Raw genomic sequence first — 27,732 nt, 5'->3', positions numbered from 1 at the left:
TTTTTAAAGAATTACCAGAACTTTTATTTTTGCTTTAGTTTTATTAAAAAAATAAATATGTCATAAAGCTTTTTTTTTTTTCCTTTAGGGAGAAAAAAAAGGAACAAGTTTCATAAAACCAAATAAGCAACAGTAAGATGTCTTAACTTGAAAAAGATTGGGAATTACTGGTTTACAAGTTACAACTGAATGAAAGGGCAACTATACCAGCCTCAGCTGGCTATTTCATGCCAATGGCAGCAAACAAAAAGATCAACGAGGGCAAAATAAATAACTGTGTGGAAGCCCTGGTAAGTGCTTAAACAGGCCAAGTCACTGAGACATCAGGATAGATAGATCTTGCTTTGAACAACACAGAAGTTCCTGAAGAGTTGTGTATAAATGAAATAACTGCAAACATACGAGGAGAGCTTGGAGTCTGAAAGAATTCCATAGTGAATTCTTTCGTGAACAACCACTTCCACTTTTGTAAATCCAGGTCTGTTTGCTTTGCTTAAGGCAAAGTACACTGAGCGGCTACCTCTCGGCTCAGGTAGCGGCCCGGTCTCCTAACACTGCTCCCGCCTGGCCACTGGCACAATTTCCAAGTCTGTGTTTCTGTGAAGTAGTGTAAGATACAGAGTTGACCGGGGAACCCAGCTACATCTGGCGAAGCAGGCAGAGGGGTGGGGGTCCACGTTTAACAATATTTCCATGTCAACAAATACTTTTTTGAGATCTACTTTGTGCAAAGTACAGTAATAAACTCTAACCAATTCAGTTACAGATGTATTCTTTCTCTAAAACCTTCAGTCAGGGTCTACGTCTAGAACCCTAAAAGTAATACTTTTAATTCTCAAGACTGGCTTTAACCAAATCAGGTGCCCAACTCCTTCAAACTGGGGTGGATGATAATGAGAGACTGAGTTTTCTAAGGCTGAAGTTTAACATAAGAACCACATTTTATATAACTAGTTAATGAAAAATTTTGCTGGTGACAAATTTTTCAAATGGTTCCTTTTTCCTCTTACTTTCTCTAAACAGAACTGAGTTCTCAGGCAAACTCTGCAGAACAGTTAAAGTCATTGATGCTCTGTGGTTGGGTGACATATTTCAGTCCTACTGATAGAAACAGAAATTTCTTTCCACCCACCAGAATGCCATCAACTCATCCTACACCACAGCAGCAGTGCTTTGGACAGAGTAAATATGGTGCTACTAGTTCCAGTCAGTTTTAATCTTTGTAAATGAACTGGATCCTCACATTTGCTCACAGCCTCCATTTGGCCAAACTTCTACCAGGCTTAAGCCACATTTAGCTAGGCTGTCTGTTTCTTTATAAAAGCGCTTCTAATAACATTGCGGCCTATGATGTACAGGTGTGAGTGAAAAGAGTGTGCAATCCTAGTCTTTCCCACACTGAGCACGCGAACAACAATTAGTAAGTAATTAAAGAATAAGTGGTCATTTTAAAACTTGTGTTTTTCTTAAAAAATTTTTTTTCACTTTCTAGCACTTAAAAAAATGGTCTTAAAACTGCCCTATTTCCAATGCTGTTCCCTACTCTGCCCACCCATCCAAAACCTGCTACAAATGCTGGATTGAGTTTGTACAAATAATTTAGCAGTACCAAGATTTTTCAAATGGAAACAGTGTTACTGACTTCTTCATATTGGATAACAAAATAAGGGTAACTCTGGTCGTCATTAAAAATGACAAAAATCTGAGGCTCAAAGAAATTATCGACACAAGAGTCATACAGGTCACTGGTGACGCTGCCGGGGTTGACAGGAGGGGGCCTTCTCATGCCGTGACTGCCCATAGTGTATCTGCCAGTTAGCACTTTAGCCAGAAACATGAAATGGACTCCTTTGGAGGACTTCTTAGAAAAGTTATGAGAGTAGCTTGCCTTCTTTGCAAAGTAACTGCCCTGTCCAAACATTGTAGCATGCTTTCCACAGACTCGAGGGTCAAAGTTGTGCTTGCAGATCCCATCTACCACATCCTGGGATGTTCCATGAAATAAATGTCTCTCATTTATTATTCTGTCACGGCCAAACATTTTCCGGTTCATATATTCCTTTTTCCTAAAGCAAAAAGTAGACAGGGAATTCAAAAAAAGGAAGGTATAGATGAGTTTAATAAGCATGATGTTCTCTTTATGGTTTCAATGGGGAGGAAATGTTAACGTAGCCATCAAGGGCAAAAATATCATCAAAGATCATACTGCAAGTTTAAACTTCTCTTTTGCACAGCAGACAAAAGCCCTTTCCCTCTCTGCTCCACCAACCATTTGTTCACTTGCTCTTTCATTTCAAATCTAGCTCTCATAGCTTACCTTCTCAGGGTGACTTCCTTACCTAATTCCACCAACCTGAAAGTCTCTCAATTCTGAGGTTCCTCAAATCTACCAGCAAGCTCCCCCACACCGAATTACATTAATTTGTGGCTGACTTGAAATACAGCATCATAAAGTGATCAATAACAAGGCCTCTGGTGCTAGCCTGCCTGGGTTCAAATTCCAGCACCATATCTTATTAGCTGTATGACCTGTGGCAAGTTACCGAACTTTTCTGTGACTCAGTTTTCTTTCTGTAAAATGCAGACTATAATAATCCTACTTGGAAGGTCTGTTATGAGAATTATGAGTTAATATATGAAAAAATGAGACATTAAGTTCTATATGCAAGTCTTTACTATTATGTTCTGCATTTATCATTAACTACATCAAGAAAACCTCTTTTGAACTTTTCATATTGCTGACTCACCTTTTATATTTCTCCCAAAGAAACTGATTTTGGACTCTCAATATTTGCAAAATTCTATATTTAAACTCAGGCACAGTCTTATGAAAAAGATTATAGATGATTCGGTAACTTTTGTCCTCTGCAGAAACAGGCACTTGAATGAAGTCCTGAGAAGGATGCATATAAACCCAAGTTTCAGGGTAAAAGTTTGCTGAGGTGACCCCATCTGGGCAGATGATCTGTGATGAGGAGGTTGCTTCAAGAGGTGGAGGAGCCTGTGTGGGAACACCACCAAGTGTCCTGGAAGGGAGAGGGAGGAATGTCCATGTAAACCTCAGCATAAGTCCAACTCACATTACAGTGCTCTAACACTATAATCTGAATAGCTTAAATGAATGTCTAAAAACAACTGGCCTATACTCCAATATAAAAGTTTAAAAAATTATAGAAAATGCTATCAATTAAAGGAAAGAAAAAACCTTAGCGTGAACACTGTACAGATAACCTATTATTAGTTCCCCCCCGGCTTCCTTATGGAGAAAACTCTGGAATGTACTGCTGCAAGGCAAGCAAGCAAGCACCAATTTATAAATATCTTTCCTTTCTGAGTCCTGGATTCCTCTTTTGCCTATATAGTTACACTCCATTTCAAGGTAACAACAATTTGTATGTGTTCCTCAAACTTTGTTGTACTAAGCAGAAAACATATCACTACTAAAGGCTACTTAGATGGGGAAGCATAGTGAATGGAGACAGTGAGGCAGGTGGGTAAGAGGGAGCTTACAGGGAGATGACAGAAAATATTTTTTTTTTAAAATGTCTTTTTATAAAAATAAACAGATCATGGGTTTGGTATCAAAAGAAAAGTTGACATTTGGCATTTTCTTCAGTTTTAAATATCACATATAACAACAAAACCATCAATATAATTCAAATTTTATAGCTTTAGATGTGCTTAAGATAGAGCTAATTACCTTAAGCCCTAGATACCAGAATATCCTTGAACCGTAAGTTTAGGTCTGTTACTCTAAAGGATGAGTTTAGACAAGCAGTTACTTATTCCTGCCTGATTACATGATTTAAATCCTATTTCTTGGCCGTTTTCAAAATATAGCAAAAGGAAATAAGCAGAGATAAAGGGAATCCTAACCCTGACACTCAGATTCAGGGCAAAGAAGGCCTGCCAGTTGTCTTCTGGAGCATTTTCACAAAGACCTGACAGACTCCTCCAGAGCCTTCCTTGCCTGGTACATTTTTCTGAAGAGAGGCCCCACTGCTTTAATCAAATTCTGACAGGTATGTAACTCCTTAAAAAGCCGTCACTATTCTAGAGGAATGTCAGGAAACACAGACTATAATCTCCTTATTTTTAGCTGTTCCCTCTATTTCTGCTCTGTGAAGAGTCTAAGTCCTAACCCACCAGGTTTACCAGTATTGTTAGGGGTTGATGTTACCAACAGAGGTTTCTGGGTTGAAGGAGGAAGGTAAGATTCTCCCAACCACTCTGCCCAAAATAGGTTACAGGCTGTCACAGCTGTACTGAAAACCTGGCACTGACAACAGAAGAGACGGTTCCTCTTCCTTCTGCTACCATTCCTGCCTGGAAATCAGTTCACAAAATGAAAGCTTCATATACAGCTCATGGGTATTCCAATGGACACATTGCAAGCTTCCTACATACCTATCCTTCTCTAGGGAGCCAGAGTCAGTCAAAGGCTATGGAGCATATACTCAAGGACCTCTGAAGAATGAATTCTCCTAATCTAAGGTCACCGTTTATCACTCTCCTTCCCTCCTCTGGCCATTCTGAAAAACATTTCCTAACTTCAGTGATGAAGTAAAAATTAATTTTGTCCTTTTTGGGAGGGGTCCCTAATGTCCTGGAGCTAATGCCTGATGATCTGAGGTGGAGCTGCTATAATAATCATAAAAATAAGGTGCACAATAAATGTAATGTGCTTGAATCATCCAGAAACCTTCCTCTAACCCCTAGTCTGTGGAAAAACTGTCTTCCATGGAACCCGTCCCTGGTGCCAGAAAGGCTGAGGAGCGCTACTCTGTGGGTCTCAGGCCTTATCAAGACCATGAGGTGACTGCACAGGACAGATGTCCTGTCAGTTGAAATGGACTTCCGAACTTTGAAAGCTGGTATTTGTGTGTTTAGCTCAAGTATTCCAAGAATATTCAAGAGTAAGATTTTTACTAGCCCTATTAAAAACCAGCAAGCACATGGAAAAAAATTTAACTGAGAAACATCAGCTAAACTTGACTGTGGTAATAATTCTGCAATATATATAAAGTCATTATGCTGTGCACTTTCAACTTATACAGTGTTTTATGTCAATTATGTTAATAAAACTGGAAGGGGGAAAAGGCAGGGAAACCCTTTAAAAAGAGCCAGCTTTGCAGGAAATTCACTCCCACCTCCCTACTCTAGCATTCCCAATTCTTAGGTATCTCTGATACGCTGATAGTTACAGCCTTTTTGACACCCATGATTTTCTTGGAAGCTTTGCACTTACTAACACTTCAAAACAAAACTTTCAAAAAAAAAAAAAACCACACACAAAACTTTCTTCCTGACTAAGACCATGGTCTCTCTAAAATCCACTTCTGAAATCTGACTTTTGGAATTGGTCCTTCTCCTTTCTCTCCCCTCTAGGCCAGCCCCGGACTCTAGAGCAGACAGGAACTCGATGGCTGCATGCACCATCACACCCTGGTGAACTTGCTGCTACTCTACTCTTTTCCTGTTGAAATGTCTGCATGATCTGTTTGATTTGCTAAGCTCTACTTTTTACCTGATGATTACTGTTCCAGATAAGAAGACTAAAATAGGAAAGTTTGAAAAGGAAAAGAGTGACTTTCTTTGCCAAAAATAGGAAGGCCATATTTGTGGTATTAACTCTACTACTGCTCACAGCAGTTTTACAGCTCATACTTCTACAAAACAAGCCTAAGTTTAAAAAAAGGTGAAGGGAAGGGCATTCCATAATTGCTAGTCTTAGGATCGAAACAAATCAATTTTCACTCTTCTGTAAAACTCTCCCCACATCGCAGCACTGAACGAGCATTCCTCCTCTCACACAGAAGCCGCATCGTGCTTGACTGGCCCAGCACGCCAGGCTGCGGGTCTCCCTGATGAGCCCCACTGTCTCACAGTCTGTTCCTAGCTGCCGGGCGCTGGCACTGTCTCAGCTGTGCTAGCGCAATTACAGAACGGCGTTTTTACTAGTTTCTAAAAAAAGAAGAAGAAAAAAAAAAACCACAGGGTAAAATTTTCACACCTAAACTAAGAAGAAAGCACATGTTTACCTCAAGTTTAGAAACATATATTTCTTAAATCTGCCTTACTAACAAACTGCTTTTAGGTACTGAGCATTTCAAGGATTTTTGTTTAAATTTTGTTTTTAATGTTTCCATCGCAATCTCAGAATTAGAATCATTAAGACTACCATAATGATATGCAAAAAACACACTTTGGACTTGAAATAAACTACTAGTAAGAATATAAGATGCCAACCACTATTACCCTAGATCTCCCCAGTTCATAAAACCAAGTAAACCTAGCTGTATTTTAAAAATCAAGCTCTAAATATGATCTATCTGACTAGAGTAGATAATGATTTCCCTAGAGACACTACCTCTCGGAGATGGCCTTGCTAATGGCAATGTGCCCCAGCTTTAGCCATCAATGGAGATGTGCCAGTAGGCTCTCCAGAGGAAAAAAAAAATGGCACTGGGGGAACTGGAAGGAGAGCTCCCCTTTAATTCAGAAGTTTGAGCTCAGTCTCAAACCTAAAAGTATGACAGGTACTTTTAATGAGTGTTACAGGAAAATGGGCCTTACTGAGCAAATGAGAATGCAAATTGCTTGAAAAGGTGAATTCGCTCCATGCAAGTTCACTGAAGGGAGATGAATGGAGAACACTACCTTGAGGGACAATCTCTACTTGCCAAGGCAGTTTATGGGCTAGAAAATAGTCCCATAACTTGGAAGGGTATCTCAATCTTCCATGAAAGAGGCAAATGCAAACACTGACTTAATCTAGATAGAACTACTTTTAGTTGTGGAAAAATGTTTACTTTGCTTTCTAGTCCAAAAAAATGCAAGAGGATGCTCACTCTTTTAGTGCTGGGTTAATTACAGCTCATCTGAACTCTATTTTTGAAAGAATTAAACCTAAAGAATAACTCAATTTTACATTTTAGATAATCAAGTTAGTCTTTTAAAGTCTTTTGGGCATTTAAAAGTTGTACGTTTACATAAAATGGAGGGTGAGAATTTCTGCTGGACACATACTGTAAATATGGAAGCAGTATAAAACAGGAACGGAAAAGGGGTCTCCTTTTTATTTCTCTTCTGAAGAATGAGTTGTGGAGAATGTAGTGGTTGTTCCACATCATAAATCGGACTTCTTTCAAACCTCGAGAGTTGGCTTCTTCAATCAATCGAATAACAGACTATGGAGGAGGAAACAGAAGGTAAAGAAAAATCAGCAAGTTAAAAAAGCAATAGACAGTCACTATAAGATAGGAAACATGTTAATGTAACAAAAGGTAAAAATAGTTAACTTTGCTATTAACATCAGAAGAGCACCAAAAAGTACAGTGAATCAAATTACTTCGTGTTATATGCAGGAATTTTATTTTTTTCTAAGATGCAGAACAGAAAGATGCTTCCATGGATTTCCCACCTTATGAAACGTGAAAGGTTAGTCTATCCTAATTAGAGGCCTTATAAATGTCCTGGAGATTTTATTGTTTCTATTCCTTAAGAGAGTTTCAGAAGAGGATTAAAGATGGTAGTACATACTGCTCACATAAATCAATTACATTCCAAACCCAAGAAACCTCTCAAGAGGAAAAACACAGGGACAGTCCAACTACATTGGACTATCCAAATATACTTTAAACAGCCTCTTATTCTCTTCGGGAGATACCAGATACTAGTGACTACTTAAGAATAAGAAATTTTAACTCAATATTGTGTTTTATACTAATTAACATATTAGGTTGTTTTCTTTTGCTATTTCCTTATCTAAGGTAGATAAGTCAGTTCTCCCTTTTTGTAATGCTGGAAATGAATTTAATCAATTAAAGAAGTCAGATCTCTGGAATGTGAAATTAATCTTTAAATCCATTTTGGGGCAATTAATTGTGACTCAGAATTCTCATTCAGAGGCAAAGTAAACTACCATCATTTTAAAACCTCACTGTGTAATTGATGAACTATTCTTACCATCTCAGACTAAGGATACCTATGCACTTGTGATATAATTTTAAATGACTGATTTGCTTGACCACAGTTCAATAAACATTTTCAAGTACTTCTTCCAGGGGCATAAGGGCAATTGTTTTCCCCAGTCTTCTAAAATGCTAATAGTTTAACACATGATCCAATCACCAGGAGCCAGATATAGTCAAAAGTTACACTAGTGCTCATCTCATTAAAATTACTCCAAAGTTGGCACTGAGTCTGAGTACTTATCACAGTAAATACTTGGTCCCTATTGTAATAAGACACCGGGAAAAGCATTTTCTCTCTGATAACAATGGTATTCCATTTACGGGCTCCAGGAAATTAATGGGAAAAAAATACATTTCCAGAAAAATCAAGAGAGAAAAGTATTATTCATTGTCAACAAGGCAATATCCAAAAGCTCTTTGGTTTGTGGTTCTATCTAGCCATCATCAGAAAGGAACAGTGAAAGACAAAAAAATTTAAATGCACTTTTTGGAAAAATACTCTGTAAATACCTCAGGATACTCCCTCCATCCAAAGTGGTCCCTACAGAAGAATTTCCAGACTGTGTGGTAAATAGAGTTGACATTGCTAGAGGGTGGTGTGGACAGCCTTCGTAGTTGGTCAAATTCAGCTGTTTCATACACATTCATGGCATTCAAATCTGCCCAAAATTCTTGTCCTCTAAAAAGACCCAAGAAAAAATGAACTGTTAATATCAGTATATTTGCAAAACAGAAATACCGAAACATAGCATATGACATTACAAATATCTAGTATAGTATATTGTAGAATTTTCAAAGCTTGTTTTGTTTGCAGTAAAAAGATATCATTGTGAGTGGTTTCCCCATTTCCTTTATGTCTTTTCTTAACAAGACCAAAATGTCCAAGCCATGGAGCAGGAATTGATTCTATCCTACAGCATTACTGGCCTGAACCAATCAACATAGTCCTGGCTCTTCCCACCACAGGAGGATAAGCCAAACCTGGTCTCAACCAATTAGGGGGTCAGCTCTAGGATGAAGCTGACATGGAAAGCAGAGAGAGAAAAGAAACTTCTCTTGAAGCCTGTCTTTTTTTCAGAGGCATCACAACAGGAATATACAATATTGCCTGATGAAAGATAGGAAAAACTAAATGACCTCAGATGAGACAAGTACTGCTAATCTACCTAACATCAATATCATCTTTTATCCTGTGGGTGGAAAATAAAAAAGGTTGACAAAATATGATGAGAAAAAATAGACTGGATTATCATAACGTTCAGCATGAGAATAGTTCTGTCATTTTGATATATGGTCTGCTGCTGCTGCATCCATACTTTATTGGGGAGGGGGAGTTCCCACTATATAAATCAGAATCACTTAAATTTATAAAGGGTGGTACAAAAAATTTGTGTTTCTTTTTTAATGGGACTTCATCTACTGTTTGACTCATCTGAACCATTAATGGCAAAATGTTCATTTTTCTTTTTGTATATATTTCAAAATTTCCCTAAGAAAATATAACATCACAGCTATAAGCAGAGTGACTAAGTTTTTAAATGCATTATTTTATTCTTTCCACCACAGATTTCTAAACGAATGTCTTTAACACACATCCAGATACTCCAGATCCAGTGGCACTCACAACTGGCTCATATGAAATCCAGGTGTTTGGACAGATATTCCCAATAACTGACATGCTTTCTTGTAATTAGGATTTTGAAAAGGGTATGAATTTTGACCTATGGGTTTTGTTGGTTACTGTGAAACTCCAGACTCTGCTCTTGGAACACTTGTTTCAAGGACTGTTAAATAGGTACTCTGCGCAAAAAAACATTCTGTGGTCAAGTCTGAAAAAGTTGTCTACACAGAGTTAAACAATTTACTTACTGCAGCTACTCCTCTGTCCCTTAAATATGTGAAGGTAGAGACTGAAGTATCAATACCATGGTGAGGGCTAGAAAGTACTCTTCCAAACCTATGACAATACTCTCCCTTTTACCATGAATACCTATTAACATCTCTCACTAAACACCGCTGGCAAATGTGAGGGAGAGAAAATATTTTCTACCCTCCACCCCAATGTTCATAATTTGTGAATTAGCTTCTCTTTGGGAAAAAAACAAACCAAAACCAAAAACTCAAAGTCATATACAAACTGATGTGGCCATGGAGCACATAACTTGTAAAAAGCAGTTATGTTCCTTTAAAAATTCCTAAAGAGCTTCCCCAAACCCTAATTTCTTGCTTAATTTCAAGTGAGGATTAGAATGCCTAATTTCATCCTAACTAGCAGAATGTAGTCTTAAAAGGAACATATAATTTTCAGTGTGAAATGCGAAGACAATAAAATGCAGTTTATATCATATTTGAACACTACTTTGTTTAAAATTATTTATGGTAAATAGGAATACGTAATCCAGAATTTAAAAAAAATGTTTCTGGGAAATTCTACAAAAAAGAAAAACACTGAAAACTGGAACTCCTATACTGAAATTAAACTTCACATCAAGTTACTTTAAACAATTTTCCCTTAATTTTAGGAGACTCTGATGTTATCGAGTGGAGAGATATTAACCTCTTTCTTCCTCTTAAGATCACTTCCAGTTTCTAAACAGATTTTCCTGCTTTAAGTTTATTTCCCAGTAACTATTCCCAATTATGAGTCAACAAATCCTCAGTATTTTCTTTATGGAATTCTTAGTATTGCAGTTAATATGTTAACATACATTATACTATAAACAGCCAATGCTTTTTGCCGTCCAGATTTTATTCTGGACATCTCTCTAGCAATTTCTGTTTACGCCTATATTATTAAGACTTCATAATGATTTGCATGAGAAAGACATCTAAAACTGCAGCTTTTGCTACATTCTCTGAGCACTTCAGTCTTTTGGGCATTATGAAATTTCTATGACAAATCCTAATTTACTACAATCAACTGTTCTGTGGATTGATGTATCAAAATACTATTTTAGCTCTACTTGATTTTCAATATGCTTTTCTAGAGTTGACAGGGACAAAATAACAAATTTGAAAAACATTAAATTATCTTTTTATAAGATTAATTTTACCACCTGCTCTCCCTTAAACAGGGAATGCTTAAAAAATCCAAAGCCAAGAGTTTTTATTCTCTTCAATCTGCATCAGTATAAAATTCATCCAACACGAAAGCCAAATGTTCAACATTCACCACTCTTATCAAACCATTGTTTTGTATTATCAGAAACCAGTTATGAGTCGTGTGTATGGAAATGGTGATGGTGGGCTGTTTTAGGGAATACACAAAGAATCAAACAGATGTAGTCCCTGGCTTCAAGACAGAAAAAACTAACAAAATCTATCACCAAAGAAGCAGTACATCTGCCTATCTAACACAAGTACATTCTGGGAATGAGAAGACAAAGAAAAGGCGTGCAGCATTATGGGAGAGGTGGTGCCTACTGCTCCAGGAATGGATAAAGGTAAAGAAAATAACACGCTTTACAGTATCAATCCAAGATAGCTTTCTGTAAGAGAAAGAATTTTAGCAACAGTTTAATAGGAAATAGGGATTCCTCGGTAGTTCAGACAGTAAAGAATCTGCCTACAATGCAGGAAACCTGGGTTCGATCCCTAGGTTGGGAAGATCCCCTGGAGACAGGAATGACAATCCACTCCAGTATTCTTGCCTAAAGAATCCCAAGGACAGAGGAGCCCGGTAGGCTATAGTCGACAGGATCAGAGTCAGACATGACTAAGTAACCTAACACTTCAACAGGAAATAATTACCAGAAACTGAAGGTTATATGGAAGAAAAAAGTTCTTCAAGCGTTTTGCTTGAAGGGTAGGGACAGGGAATAACAGGGCCAACGTTGGAAAAGGAAACCTTCTCAACAGGGATACGTAAGAGATAAGAAAATGTGAACAGCATACTACAAGGCACAGTGCGAGATGTCAGGCTAAGGAGGCAAGTCTAGGGTCTCAGAGCCTTAAATAAAGGTTGGAATTTAGACTGTTGAGCAGATGGAGGTAAAAGGTCAAAGTGGTCAATACAGGATGTGTATTAACTGAGCAACAGAGACAGTGCTAGAGATGGGGCTGGAGAGAGGAGAGACAGGGCTTCCTAAAAGCAGGATGCAGTCATCCTGGCAGAAGGGAACCCTGTCTGACTTAAAGACAGCCTGACTGAGGGATGGCCAGAGAAGAGTGAGAATGGGAGGCAGCCACTGAGCAGTATGCTTTAGATTTAGTTAAATGTATCATGTGGCTGAATCAATCCATCTGGACTCACCCAAAATAAAACTTTATCACAACAAATTAGAAAAAAAAAACACAAAAACCATTGTGAGCCAATGGCTGAATTTTGCTTTAATGGGAAGAAGGAGAGTGGACTATAGAAATATTAACAATTCTGTGTCAACATGCTTCACCAAACACACCAGCACACATACCAATCTAAGAATTTTGCAAAATTAAAAATTCTGAAGAGAACACCCATTCTCATAATTTCGATGCTTACTAACAATGACTCTCTTTCCACTCAACAAATATCTTGACATACCAACATTTCCAACATATATTATCAACACACAGAGTACCAACACCCATACCATCATTTGTTCTAGAATGTGTATGTCAGATACTAAAAAGTACAAAGGGCCTGCAATATAAATGATAGAATGTAATGTAATGGAAACCAAAACTATTAAATAAATAGTTGCTGAATAAAACAGAAATTAGGACACAATCTCTTTGTTGGATAAATAGTTCTTGGGATTATGCATTTGGGAGCTCAGGAGAATGTAACCATTTTAGGCAATTTCTCTATTTACAAATTGTTCAAAACCAAGAAAGAAATGTGACAACAAACGTAATCATAAGTGGACACAATGATTAAGTGCTGGGCTATGGCCAGGCTAAGAAGATGAAAATGGTAAAATGCCCAAAAGTCAGTGGGGAAAGACAAGCAAGCCCTGTGGCGCAGTGTGAAGTGTGGCACAGAGGTGGTCTGGGAGCAATCCAGAGGCCTCACTGCTGGGAAAAGGGTCACGAAGGTGGTCAAGGGACGTGTCCCAGAGTAGGTGAAACACGAGCCAAGTCTGGCCAGCCAGCAGGCAGACCATGAGAGGCAGGACACCACATGCAGAGTGACTGACACGTGCAGAAGCCAACCAAGCGCCGCTCAAGCAATCCAGAGCAAGCAGCACATGCAGTTCATGTGGGAGGTCAGGGTGTCTGTGTGTGTGAGCAGGATGATAACAGATAAGCCTGAACTGAACAGGTTGGCTGGGGCCAGATAATGAAGAGCTTTGTGTGCTGGGTTAAGAGGTTAGGACTTGATTCTGTGGGCTACAGGAATCACCGGTGGATTTCAACAAGGGTCAGATTTGCCTTTTATAAAGGTCACTCCAACAGCAGTGGTAGGAAGGGCAGATTTGTTTATCTTGGTAGAGAGAGGTGGGGGAGGGGTGGAGATAGGCACTTATTTGCTAAATATTTATTAGCATGTTTATTATAAATATTTATTATTCTATACTTAGCCATCTATAACTACTAACGTGCAAATGAGACAAATTATGGCAGAGAACTGAGGAGGCAACAATGGGGACGATTTGAGAGTATTTAAGAGTTAGGCTAACTGCATGGAGGGGCTGAAAGGAGTGGAAGGAGTCCAGGATGTGTCCCATGTTTCAGATCTGGTGACTGGATTAATGGTGCCATTAAATGAGACTAGAATCACAGAAGATGGAACACATTTAAGTAGGAAGATGATGCAAATAAGATATAGAACTCAGACTTTAGCAAACGTCAGGTAAGTCAAGTTTTCTGGACCTTACTCTGTACAGTTTTAACTAGATGAGTTAGACTTCGGAATCTTGGCTTCCTGCCTATAAAAGTTAACTGGTTTCTACAAGGATAAACCTGTGACCTCAAACTAATCAACACCCACCCTAATCAGCTGGATTAACCAGACACAATTATTTATTACTATGATATAAAGGGAAAATGTCGCCCCCAGCTGAAGGTCACGATGAGAGAAGAATAAAGATCAAATGCAGTATCGAGAGTTATTTAGGCTTCTTCTGCTACAGACTTGAGACAGGCATGACAGATGGGGTATGTTTGCTGCTGCTAAAGAAATTTCACAGGCGCACGAAATATAGCTGGCTTTTGATACCTGGCTTTGATGTTTCCAGGAACTCATTTAGCAGTGCTGGAATATCTGGCAGCTTATAGATTCCTTCAAATATGTTACAAGGTGATGAGAATCAAAGCCATGGCATATATAATACCAAAATACACTGTGAAAGCAGTTTAGTTATTAAACTTCAGAGGACTATGTACTCTTTCTGCTTTAGAAGCATAATAACTGTCATTTATTCTGTCACTAATTAAGATTTTTGCTAACACTGACTTGAATACATAGCAGGAAGTTATTTGGGAAGGCAATAAAAATGATCTATCTTTGTATGTTGCCTACATACAAAGCAACATCTTTCACTGTTTACCAGAGGTTAAATTTCTCTACTTCTACACTATGACTTTGGGTCCTGGTAACAACTGGGTTTTCCCCCTTGGTATCCAGAAGTAGTTGTAAATACAGACATACCTACAAATCAGAACTCAGAGTTTTGTTTTGCTTTTATTTTAACGTTACTTTGTGTATGACCCTCAGTAGTTATAAGCAAGCTAAGAATCAAATGTTGACTTGCAATTAAATCTGCCCACCTCTAAGGAGACCCTGACTTATTCAAGGCAGGATTGCTGAGACTTAGAGCACCCTGTAAAACAATTAACATTAAACCTGGATGATATATTTACCTCAAAAGATTTTGGGGTAGGTAAAAATATTCCCCACTTTAAGATTCAATGGGGCTTCGAGTGTCCAGGGATCAACTTTCTTAGAGCAAACTTCTAGCTGTGTGTGCTGCACTCTTGGTCCCTCCTAGGACATCTTGGAAACAGGTGAATGAGGAGGCAGTAAGTTAATGAGTGGATTTATCTGTGTGCTAAACCACATGCTTGATTTACAAATTGTCAGACATCTAATCTGTGGTGTTAAAGTGATTCTAGAAGTGAACACAGTGAAATAAAAATGAGAGGATAAGAAATAGGAGAAAAAAGCCAGGCAGGTAGGTTGTCTCTATGAAAGGATACCTTGTTTTTTAAGTTTTTATAATTCTATATTATCCAAAAGCATGTGGGGAACTAAACAGACACCTAAGAGTTTATTCTCAAAGAACTCTGTACTAGGACATGGCCCAGATCTGAGTACACCTAAGTGTTTCCTAAATCCCTAACAAATCATAAGTCCTCTCTACCTCAGGCAACCCCTGAAAGCAAATTACAATAGCTACCTGAGGAAGAGAACCTACTAAAACACTGTTATGTTGGGCTTTTTTGTTTTAATTACAAAACTATCAGTTCAAAGCAAATAATGCAGAAGAACTTTTTAATAATATGTGGATAAGCCTAAAATCTTTCATAAATAAAAATTATATTCTGAGATCAGAAGATCTCGCAGCTATCTATTTATGGAGGCATGGGCCTAAATTTCACACCCTGAAGACATCAAAAATGTCATATAGCCTTAACTTTTATCCCAGTTCAGTCACATATCCTGAGACTCTCAGAAGGTAACTTAAGTGAGACATCTCAACCATGGCCTGAAGAGGAAGTGAAACAATTTCTATAAGAACAGCTGGGATAGGAAACATATAGCACATTGAAAAGAAATGTATCATGTCTTATACTACCTTAAATTATGTAGTTATTGCTTTTTATGAAGATTAGTAAATATCCCCTTGTCAAGTGAAATATTTTTAAAACAGAGAGGTTTTTAATCTCAAAGTAGAAAACAAAAAATGTCTGCCATGTACTCAACTGATTAAGTTCTGTGGCTAGGAAATCTGACAATAAAGTAGGCTGAATTATATTTACTTATAAAACTTTTCTACATAATTATAAAATCAATTGTATGCAAACTGATTAAAAATAATTGTTTTCAAATAACGTCAACTTAGTACTTGTTTACTCATCAATGAAACACTAATTATAAATAATCATAAAATTTATCTCCTAGTAGCCCCTAGTAAGGTACAGTTTGTTAGCTTATTTCTGAATTGACTTTCAAATTTATAAATAACTCCTTTAAAGAAAGGTTTTTTATTTAAAATTTTGCATATAGCTGATTCACTTTGTTGTGTAGCAGAAATTAACACAATACTGTAAAACATTTAAACTCCAATAAAAAAATAAAATTTTGCCTTTTCCCCCAGTTAGTACAGACAAACTAATTGATAAATGACCAAAGTAAAAATTAATTTTTAGTAACAAATTAATTGTGGAACACTTTACGTAAGTGGCATTATTTACTGATGAGTGGCAGCATCTGGACGATCCTAACATCAGAAAGCAAAGTTCCTTCTGTTTCACATCCTCTGCCCTCCATTCAAGGATGTCTTTCTTTTATTACCTTGGAAGGCAAATTTAGTATTTCTCCTGTGCTTATTTTTATTCTTGCAATGCCTGGAAATGAAAGAGCGAAGCCAGGTGACAGTCAGAAACCAAAGACCAACCGCAGCAGGAAATTATTTAGAGTAGTTTGTGCCATTTGCCCTCCCTACGCCCAGATCAGCTGCAGGAACTGTGAAGATCACAGGGTTCAGGCAAGATTCTGAAAGTTCACTGCAAGCAAAGTTCACTCTTGGATCCTACCCCTGCCATTCTTCACTGACTATTCAGTGCTGGTAAAAAGTCAGAGCAAAGAAAATCACACACACTTTATGGCTATATGTCAAATGAGAAGGTAACAGTTTAAGAAGCTCTTAATCCAAAAAGGGGAAAAAATTAATGAAGAGAAATTCCTGTAAATGTGGCTTAAACTATTTTCTAATCATTATGAGAAGTGCTAGGTTTCAACATAAGACTATTCACAAATCCTTCCTTATGCTCAGAGGCAACAGCACCAAAACAAATGATATCTATTTGCATACAGAATACAAACTTCCCAAACTCTTTCTCAGACAACTTAAGTCACAAGGGATTCTAATGCACTCCTTACACATTTTGTGGTACACACATTCACAAATCACTGGTTTCTGTAGAACATGAAACCGAACAGTTGCTCTAACATTCTCACTCTCATAACACGCTTATCCTTTCATTGTGATGACCATGCAAAGATTCTTTACTGGTCAAGTGGGTGTTACCAGTAAGTAAACAGCACGGAGCAGAGAAGACCGAGGAGACAGACATATTTTGCTGTGTGGTCACAGCAAACAGGAGGGCTTAGTTAACTCCCTTCTGCGCTTGTCTTAGCAACAGCAATTGGCTAGGTCAGCAAGGCAAACTGGAATTTTCATAATCAGAAGTTTATTAATATAATCAACTTTCTAAAATGAGCTCCTGCTCACAGAATTAGTCATATTTATTTAGCACAACACTACAATACTATTTTTTGCGCAAATCAAATATAAATCAAACTACCAAGCTCAATAAGTGGAATTTATTTTTACATAAAATCCTTCATTTTTGAAGATCTCAAAATATATCTCAGAAACTATCCCTTATAACTTCAAATCCTCCTATTAACAAGGAATTAATCTACATTAGAAATTTGAGGCTTTCAGCTAATGTGTTGGGGATTGGGCTGGATTATGTTTAACACTTACAGGGATTTTAAATAGAGGCGAGTTTGTGCAGCATGATCCCTGGTCCCTAGAAAGCACTGCCATAAATAATCTATGAATATAAAAATAACATTTTGTTTTGTTACGGGAGTCCCTTCATATCTAAAACCATTGACTTGTTTGCTCCTAGAAATGGTGAACTTTAATTAGAAATATTTTATTCTTCTGTACAGTTTCTGCTGACGGTGTTGCAAAGTGCAGTTCACCTCAAGATCTTAAGCTATTACCTACGGATTTCAAGCCCAGAGTGAAACACAAAATGGCTCAACCTTCAGCACTCTGGTATCTTCCAAAGATACAACCGTCATTCATATTCACTTCCTTTTAGCTTAATATTCTCAGATTTATTTAAAAGAGAAACTCTACTGCACTTACAAAGGGAGTTTCTTATAAAACTTACCAATGTCCAATCTGAACCAGCCTTACAAAAAGTTTTTCCAGAAAAACCAAGAATCATCTTGTAACTAAAAAATAAGCTTTCCTTTCGCAAGAAGGCAAGTGCAACTAACAGGATACTGGTAATTATCAAAGGGTACTGACCTAGGTTAAGAGGATCTCAGGTCCTAATTTTAAATGTGAAAAAAGTTATTTTTTTGACAAAGGATGTAGAATCTGGTGGTCTCAAATCAGGGGATAAGATACAAGAGGCCACAGGAAAACAGTCACAATCTTACATGGTTGCATTTTATTCAAATTCCCTAAGTAGGCAAGGTTTGTAAGGGTTACCTACTGCTTCACACCTTTTAGAAATAGTCCCCAAACCCAATATGAAACTAAGAATCACTAAGATCAAAGATGCACCCAGAAGAAATTTATGAATTTACCTTTGCTTTATGGTAGAATGCAAAGCTAGAATCTAGAAATTCTAGTCTAACAATAGGGAGTAGTTTTACAGGAACAGAGTAATCACTCAAAAGTTGCATTTTCTGCACGTTCACATATGCAGAATGAAGTTTTAAATGTTGAATGGAATTATTTTTTCTATTTACAATAAAAAGTAAAAGCTTTAGAGTCAACTCAACGAGAAAATGTATAATGTATCATGCAATTATTTTTAGGAACTATCAGATAACCTCGTAACTTATTTCCCCAACTGTCTGATTTAAAAGTTACACATCTTTGCTCTCTACAAGATCCATTTTCTTAACCATGAATATATCAGGAATAGACTGACCCCAACCTGAAGCCAGGTGACAGCTGCTTCAAAAAGTCTAATCTGCTTACTGACAAAACCAGAAAGGGAATAAATGAATGATTGCTATTGATTCCCATGAAGGCTCTACACAGACCCAGTAACTTCCCTGGATTAGTATAGACAGAAGCCAATTAGCTTTATTTCATATGTAAATAGCATCATAAAGAGGTACAGAAAATAATTCATTGGATTGCTTTCTCCTTAAACACTAGGCACACATTTTGAAAGTCACTTCAAACACAGTTCTTGCTTATGGAGCTCTCTCTTTCTCTTCGGCAGGAATTTTTTAAATAAATTCAAACTCATCCAGCTGTGTATATTCAAGAAATACCAAAAAGTCACAAGGCATAGTAAGTTTCAGCTGTTCTCCTCTCTCTGTGTTATCAATAACACATAATGAGTTAGTTCATACATCATCACAGCTGTGCAGGCCAGAGCTAACTTGGCTAATTTAACTATTCCAGTAGAGTTCAGTCAGGAGCTTGGTCTACTTTAGATAATCCACTCTGCAAGTCATATAGAAAAGAACAGCATGTGCTCTTCATTATCACTAATAAGCAATTCTCCTTCTTTCACGCAGTTCCTGTGAAGTCTTCTAATGGTACTGTCCCTTGGACAGTTTTTTAAAAAACAGAAACAAACTTCTAAGAGCAATGAGCAATCAAAATCACTCAAAACTAATGAACTACAGCTATGACAACACTCTAGGCTTAAGCCCCAAAACTTCTTTTATCAATAAGTTTTAATTCTAAAGAAGAGAAAAGAACACTATCTTCTGACAAAAATTAACCATGGAGTCAGTGTTTGCAACTTTCTTCTTCATCCTTCCCTTTTTCAGGAAATTCAGAATTAGAAATAAGTCACTGGTCATATTTCCACCTATAGGTTACCTCCAAAATAAGGTCAGCACAGTGCCTCTTCCTTATGGGTGATAATAACTATGAGACTATTCTGGCACACTTAAAAATGAATGTAATGTGAAAACTAATGGCGATCTCAGTTGCTAAGGGGAGATTTGCACATTCTTTACAATGGTATTCTGCAGTTAGTGAGACCCCTTTAAAAGCGCTTAGTCCTGCCATTTAGTTATCATTTTCTACTCAGGATGAACGCCTAAACTGTCAGAGACTATGTTTTCTTAACGGAAAACACAACATTCGATGTTGTTTTCTTAACTGTGTATTTGGATTTGAAAATTCTCCAAAGCTCATCCTGTGTGCAAAAGAAGCCTCAGCATCTAAATATGGGGAGTTCATACATAGAACCAGTTTTCAGTTGATGTTGCAGATGTACAAAAGCAGTGAGAAAGCAAAGTAGAATAATATAATTTGGAGTGAAGGCAAAATTGGAAAAGAATAGTTACAATAATTTCATTATAATGAACCAAATAAGCACTTTTATTACTGAAATCCCATTTTTATACGTGTTTTTAGTAGCTAAGCATCTTGACTAATAGTTGGAAGGCACCTGTGAACTTATCTAGCTCAACTTTCCTTCCATTCACTCTTAAGAATAAAATGAACACTGCACATCTCATTTGAGTTAAGTTAAATGTTAAATCCATTTGCAAAAACCAAAGAATTTCATCTACACAGTTTGAAACTATGAACTCTTATCTTTGCTAGAGACGCAGAACTATGAACTTTCCCCAAGTTCCACACAATGAACTATTATGGGTATAGTATATAATAATGATTTACCAAGTCATATAAACTGAGGAAAACAAGTGGGATAAACAACTGCCATTCATTATTCCTGAATCCAGAGACTGCCAGGTTCGGCTTGGGCATATACACAGCTGAACACACACTTCCTGGTTATGTGCAATCTGCACAGATAGACCAGCTTTACAGGCCTGACCACAGAGATTAATAGCTTTAGCCAAATAATGTGGTAACCATGTGAACCTGGGCTGCTCCAGCTTGTTTGTGAATCTCTCAGCAAGGCTCAACATGCCGTTATCTGCATCTTGTTGCCAGGAAACACAACATCGCTTTGGAATACAAGGAAAACCAGGTTGCAGTGACCACAGGTCAACTTCCCAAAAACCCAATTTTTGACACTTGGCTATCTACAATCTTACATTTCTTACTGTAGTCCACGGTGAACTTCACTTTACTAGTAATTAACAATACTTTTGGCTATTTTTATCAGGGCAGGACCACTTACCACCAGTAACAATACAGTGCCAGCAATAGTAACTATAATGATAATTCTCTCAAACTTTTCCTCTCAAGTGTCAAATAAATATTTACTTCCTTAAAACTGGGTTGGAAATCAAGCACTCACTGCAACTACTTTATAACTGATCCAACAATGAATGCATATGGGCTTTCCTCTATGTCTATTTTTCAGCAAAGAAAGTTTACCAAAGGATAAAATACTCAATATGGTGTAACTCTATGGCTGATTCATATCAATGTATGACAAAACCCACTGAAATGTTGTGAAGTAATTAGCCTCCAACTAATAAAAAAAAAAAAAAAAATTATATGACACCAAAAAAAAAAAAAGTAAAAAAAAAAAATACTCAATATGCTGCTGTCCTAAGAGTTCCTGGATTTTCTGGGATCAAAATACCTGTCTTGTCTTGCTCATAGTAAGAGAACATAATGTGTTGGACAATAATCCTGCTAGTTTCTTCTCAACCAATTCAAACAGACAGAAACTTAATGTACCAAGATGCTCAAGTACTCAGCAGACTGGAAATCTGCTTCATAAGAGTGAAGTGGGAGGCCACTGTTATGCACAGTTTTGCAATCTGGAGATGGAAGGATTAGAGTGGCTTTGAGAGTATATAAAATTAATTACCCTTGACATACCAATTAGAATTGCTAGCTCATAGGCAACAGAGATTTTGGACAATACCTTATTAAAAAGATTTTTAAGGCAAAATGGAAAACATTTTTCTCTCTTCCAATGCTGGCTTAAAAAAATAAGTCAAAAGTAGTCAGCTTTATTACAGGATCTAATTCTGTAATATTCTGCTACCCAAGCAGGACAGGATCTTGAGTGCATTATATTATCAAGAGAATACATTTATGATCAGGAAAACTATATTCTTGATATAAGCTTTACTTTTATCCCAAGAGGTCTTCTACATAATAATGCCTCTAAACTTCGGCTTTATATTGCTTTATATTGCTTCTCATCTTGCTCCACAGGTAGCTTTTGAAACACAAGATGCAAAATTCCAGTCTCATGATAATAAAATTGCTAAAAAGACAGACAGGTCTGTGTACTGAAATATTCAAAGAAAACCACTTACCTAATACTAAATGGGAGCAAGAGAAGTTAAACAAAGGCCAGCTTACTGTGATACCAACAATGCTCTGGCACTGTTAGAACACGGAGGGTTAACATCAAAACTAACAGAATTGGACAACATGGAAATAGTTCACTACCACCATTTGCCTTCAGACTCTCCAGACACAAGTCGTATAACTTATTAGTGAACAAAACTGACTCTCCACAAAGTTCTTCTGAACTTTTGAGTTAGGACAGTTAGCTTGTTGTAAGTCCCTTTATATTACAGGAGAAACAATTTAGGAATACAAAGATCAGTGCTTATTATACAACCATTTTTGCACTAGCAACTTTATATGTAGCAACTATTATTTCTCTATTTCCAAGTTCATTAAAGAATGCAGATGTGGGAATTTCAGTTCCCCTATCAGTGAATAATGCTTGGATATCCATACTAAAAGAATCAATTTATTTATTGAGTTGGCCAGAAAGGTCATTTGGGTTTTTCTATACAATCTTTTTTCCAAATGGTCAACCCAATATAGGTCTTGCCTACAAAAAACATGAGGATAACTGCTTTTATGCAAATGACAAATAAATATGTCCATTGGCATAGATTTTCCCTTCACTCACTGTTAAAAGACTCTTTCAGGTTTAAAAAAATACTGAGTTGTGGAACAGTTTATCTGGAAGATAAATAGAATAATAAAATTAATGGTAAAAAGCTTTAAGGAAACTAAAAAAGAAACTTGACATGTTTGGGCATAATTCAGAAGTTTGGGAGGGTCTCAGAATCATTCACAGAAAAATTTTTTGAACTATTCAAAATGAAAAGAGGGTCATGAAAATCTTCAACTACCACTACTTTCTTTTAAAAATATAGCAACTTCTGAGTGTGCAAAACTTTAAAATTAGATAAATTAAGCATTCATAATTTATAAGATTCACCACAGATTTTCTTTCAAAAGGAAGCTCTCCTGTCTGATAAAATAGTATTTGATTCACAGTATTCAATGTATATGCAAGTTCTCAGTCACACACATATTGCGCAGAGTGACATCTGAATTGTTCAAATCATAAAACCTTCATTGTTTGGTTAGATAAATAGCCTGCATTCAACTGCCATGAAAAATCAGGATAGCACATAGCCAAAAGAACAAAAGTAGAAAAAGAGGATAAAACCTGTTAGGTTACTACTAAAAGAAACCACCCTACTAAGCCTTTAGCCTTTTTACCTTCTATGATTTAACAATAACTTTAGAGTAGTTATGAATACATACCCATACTTCATTCTCATTCTATCATTTTCTGGGTTACAGTAAAATCTTTCCAAGTGCTCCTGGGAGTCATTGGATACACTCTGCCACTTTTGCGTAGTTGTCCTCTTGATCTGCCAGTGATATGGCAAGATCGTGTGGTGCTTCAAACAATCCCTGCCATAAATACAAGTGCCTTGCAAAAAGTCCATGCAAATTTCAATTCCGTTCTCTTGGTGAGTGTGGTACTGTAGCTGGTTCACCAGCTCAAACACAAGATCAAGGGAGGCCTCCTCACTTTTGTCCTGAAAGAGCTCGGTACTCAACTTGTCACTGGTGTCCAAAATGTACTGGATTGTAAAACTGTTGTCTTGGAAAACCCCTGGAACATAATCCATGACTTTGTCTATGCAGTCAGGACTAGCAGGAACATCACTTGAAACTGGGTGCAAAAGGTCAGTCTGGAAGTGCCCTGCTGTAGAATCTGCCACTGTCCCACTGATGGTTTCTGGTGGAAAGTTATGATCCTGGATTGGAACCACCTGCTCTGGAGCATCAGTGGGAGGATGGGCTTCTGGCATCTGGCCCCCAACATTTGTCCCATCAGGAATCAGGACAGACATACTGTTTTCAGTAGGTGGACACGATGTATTTATTTCCAAGGATTTCTTCACCAGAGGTTCATGTAAGCTGCTCTCTTCTGCACTCTGGTTTCTAGATCTAAAAACCCCATCAAGTGAGCCAGATTCTAACAAAGTGTTTAATATTGGCCTCAAAGACCTCAAGGTTCCAGTTCCCAACCTCTTCTGATCTTTTTTCTTAAAACAAGTCTTCAATGGAGTGATCTTCTCAGAGAGTCTCACTGGGCATGAAAATTCATCAGGAGAAGGAGGCTGCACTACACAATCTGGCTCAGGTTCGGTGGTTTCCACTTCCATGATGTGGATTAGCTCCAATTGCTCCTCAGTCTAAAAATCCTACAAGAAAAGGAAAGAAGGTCATTTCCAAGCTGACAACAACAGAATCCTTTTCATTCATCATTATGTTTTGTTTTAGTCTCTAAGTTCCTGAAATCCTTTCTCCTATACTATATTTCATCTTTACAGGTCACTTTTTAATTTTGTTGAAAATCAAGGCTCCAAAGGAGCCAAGGTTATTCAAAAGCCCACAAACAGGTAAAGATGAAAGAGACAGCATCTTCTCCACTAGGCTCCTGACATTTATTTGTGGACTTAATATAAAATGATTTGTAATTCTGCTGGGATATGAATTTTTACAGTTTAAGTCTAGGATGGAGTGGAGAGAGGGGTAGAAATACGTGCATCTATGACAGTGGGGAAACCACATCTCTATTGCTTTGTGGTTCTCTTCACAGTTGTTTATGTATCTCCTGTCTCATAAGGTGACAAAAACTGTAAAAAAAAAAAAAAAAAGTTTGTCAAATGCAGGAAAAACTGCAAATTAACTGTGAGTGAATTTGCGGTATGAGGCTATACTCAGGAAGCAGGCTCTCAACTGAAATATTATATGGGAGAAAACCAGGAACCTGTTGAAGCACGTCTAGATGCAGAAAGTTCCAATATATTCCCCAAGGATGTTAAGGGTCTACTTTTGCAATCCCCAAAACATTACCACTAGTAGCGGAAGAATACCAGGGTTTATTTAGCAACAGAAGCTATATCAGCAACAACCACTGCACACTGTTTTAGAAACCAAACACAACTTCCTAATACAGAAAGGGGCCTCCCTGTCTTCAGAAAAGCTACATATGTGAATTAAAAAAACAGACAAATGAAGGCACAGGAAAATAACACAAGAAAACAAAACAGCAAATTTCAGGTTCCTAATGAACTACACAGGGACTTAAAAAGTGCTTTCTTTGAAGAACCAGACCCATTGAAAAAAACTAGAACTTAAAAAGCAAAGAAAACTTTGCAAAATGATGAATGGTGTCTCCTCTACAATCTAGCATTCATTAACTAATTCTGAAAATATTTACTGAGTATTATGCCAGGTGGAAAAAGGGTGGTGATGAGCAATTAATCCTCTTCTCCCTTATCCAATAGACTGAAAGAAATGTTTGCTGCAAGGGCTCATGATTTCACCAAGTATGCATCCAGGGTACAGTGCCTAGCACACTGCACACAGTGGGTGCTCCATGATATTTTCTAGCTGAATTATTGGAGAAAAAGCACCAATTAAATGGCAAGTTCCGTGAGCCTTTATGGGTCAAGAAAAGCAACAAAACGAAAAAAATTGAGTCCCCAGAAAAAAGAATACAAGATCTAATTGGAGGGATTTAGAAGTCTACATGTGTAAAAAGTGCATAATAAATCAAACTCGGAAAAATTAAACACAGTATATAACGAGGCGTTAATGCACACGGCAAGTACAAAAGAAAAGGTAGAAAAAAGTTCAGTGTGAGCTGGCATTGTTAGGGAAAGCTTCACGAAGAAGGAGGGACTTGACATAAGACATAAATCAACTGGAAGGCAGCCAAGCCAGGCGTTATTATTCATCATTTGGTGCTCTTGCCTTAAGGCACAATTGGCACAGATTGTGGTATTCCCTCTCCACAGCAAACCGGCCTGTGCCTTCCCCCACGCACGCACTTACACACACACACACACACACTAACCACTCCTATCACACCCAATCAAGGCAAAACAGACACGAAACCCAGTTCATTTATACGAGGGCACACACACGCCACAACTTTTCCTATTTTTGCCCTCTGTCCAACTCAGAAATAAAACCGAGAAACAGGCAGAGAACTGGAGGAGTGGCTGGAGTGAGGAAGTCACTAGAACCTAGTTCCTCAATTAGTTTGCATAACAGAAAAAAAAATAAAGATTGGAAGGACACTTCCTCCAGTCCCTCTGCCAGCGACCTACAGCTTCACCATTCACCTCACGATGCCCCCGGGTGATGCCCCGGTTCTCAGGCATTCTGCACCCCACCACCATCGGGGAAACCGCCCCGATCCCAACTCAGGACTCCGTCTGGGCGTAGAACGACGCTCGGATCCCGGCCGGGGGTCCGAGGGACGCCTCCTGCCGGCCGCGGCGGTTTGCGCAGCTCGGCGCTCGGGATCGCACGAACTGTTCCCGGCGCAGCCGATTCGCAGCCAGATCCCGGGTGCTCCCGAGGATCCCACCCCCTCCTGCTCCTATACCCCCGGGCCAGCCTCCTCCCACCCACCCAGCGACCCCCCGCCCCGGCTGCCCTCCCCCTTTCAGAAGCCACTAGCGGCGCCTTAATTTCTTTCTTTCCTCGACCGACCTTCCCGAAAAGATTGTCCTGCGAGGCTCGGAGGACCGACCTGAGCAGAGCCGAGGAAACGCAGAGGGCGTTTCTCGGGCTGGCGGGGAGGAAGGCGAGGACTTTAAAGTTAATCTGAAAACAGCTTGCAAACTTCTGGGCTGCAGCCGTAACGCGGGTCTGCCGGAAGGCTCCCCTCAGCCGCCTCGCTCTCCCCCGCGCAGCGCGCCTCAGAACGCCAGGGGTCTGCCCGGCAGGGGCGACCGCATAGACGCGCCCCCGAGCCTCCCTTACTTAGTAGAAACGCGGAGACGCCGGCGGCCTCGACTAAACCCAGTGTCTTACTCCAATTTATACACCTGCCAGAGACCCGAAGTGACTAGAAGTGTAAATCAATGCCATCCTAATATTGACTGGATCCAAGTGAATTCGGTACAAAAAGGCAGTCTAAACACCAATCACCCCAGATCGGTGAAAGCAGGCAGCAAGGCCGGCACCCCTTTCCGCGACCACCATCCCAGCGAGGGTTCCTCACCGGCCCCTCAGAACCGAGTCCTTTACCTGAAACGGGCTGTCTGAGAGAACGGACCACAGGCGCAGAGCCGGACGACGCTGGGTCGCAGGCAGTGTTCGCGCCGCCGGCTGGGCGCGGAGGGTGGGCTCCGGCGTCTAGGAGTCATAGGCTCGAGAAGCGGCGAGCGGCACTCGGGCCATTCTGCCGCGGGGAGCGCAGAGAGCCGCGACTGCACTCCCGAACCAGCTCGCTCGCCTGTCACCTCGAGCTCTGCTTTAAAGTGGCTTCCGGTCGCCTCCTCTCAGCAGCCCTGTCGCGGAGGCGGAGCCTGAGCGGCAGGGGGTGGGGTGGGGTGAGGGGACCGGGAGCTCAGTGGGTGCCGGGAAGGCGGCCCGCCCCGCGTGCGCGTGCGCGCGCGCTCGCGAGGAGGCGCGCGCGAGGTGTGCGTGCGGGGCCGCGTGCTCCCTGGAGGAGGCGTGTCCTCTCGCCGCTGCTGTGGCCTGGAGGGCCCGCGTCTACACGCGTCTAGGGTCGAGCAGCTGTGAGGGGGGGAGGCGCGCGCCGCGTGGGTGGGGCGAGCTCCACCTGCCTGCGGACCCATGGAGGGTCACTTTGTTCGGAGGAAACCCGA

At 39.1% G+C, this 27,732-nt stretch overlaps 1 protein-coding gene across 1 annotated transcript; it reads right to left on the bottom strand.

The window, feature by feature from the left end:
- Nucleotides 1-27,400, bottom strand: LOC122675502 (TCDD inducible poly(ADP-ribose) polymerase). Its single transcript, XM_043874375.1, has 6 exons — nucleotides 27,149-27,400; nucleotides 23,351-24,303; nucleotides 8,487-8,655; nucleotides 7,030-7,190; nucleotides 2,748-3,026; nucleotides 1-2,066 (listed from the first exon to the last, which is right to left on the bottom strand). Exons 2-6 carry the CDS (start codon nucleotides 24,262-24,264, stop codon nucleotides 1,619-1,621), a joined length of 1,971 nt encoding a protein of 656 aa, XP_043730310.1. The 5' UTR covers nucleotides 24,265-24,303; nucleotides 27,149-27,400; the 3' UTR covers nucleotides 1-1,618.
- Between the last annotated feature and the right edge of the window lie 332 nt (nucleotides 27,401-27,732).

This window comes from Cervus elaphus, chromosome 19 (assembly GCF_910594005.1).
Source record: "Cervus elaphus chromosome 19, mCerEla1.1, whole genome shotgun sequence".
NCBI classification, from domain to species: domain Eukaryota; kingdom Metazoa; phylum Chordata; class Mammalia; order Artiodactyla; family Cervidae; genus Cervus; species Cervus elaphus.
Note: the sequence above shows the minus strand (reverse complement) of the source record. Positions and strands in the feature narration are given on the sequence as shown.

Bases quoted from the DNA above. Each gene is read 5' to 3' on its own strand.
- LOC122675502 (XM_043874375.1), bottom strand. From the start codon at position 24,264: ATGGAAGTGGAAACCACCGAACCTGAGCCAGATTGTGTAGTGCAGCCT. The intron at 3,027-7,029 runs GTATGTGTCCAG...TCTCCCTTCCAG, and splicing joins ATACTGCTTCCATATTTACA to GACACTTGGTGGTGTTCCCA. The intron at 2,067-2,747 runs GTGAGTCAGCAA...TTTTTGCTTTAG, and splicing joins CTTTGGGAGAAATATAAAAG to GAAAAAGGAATATATGAACC.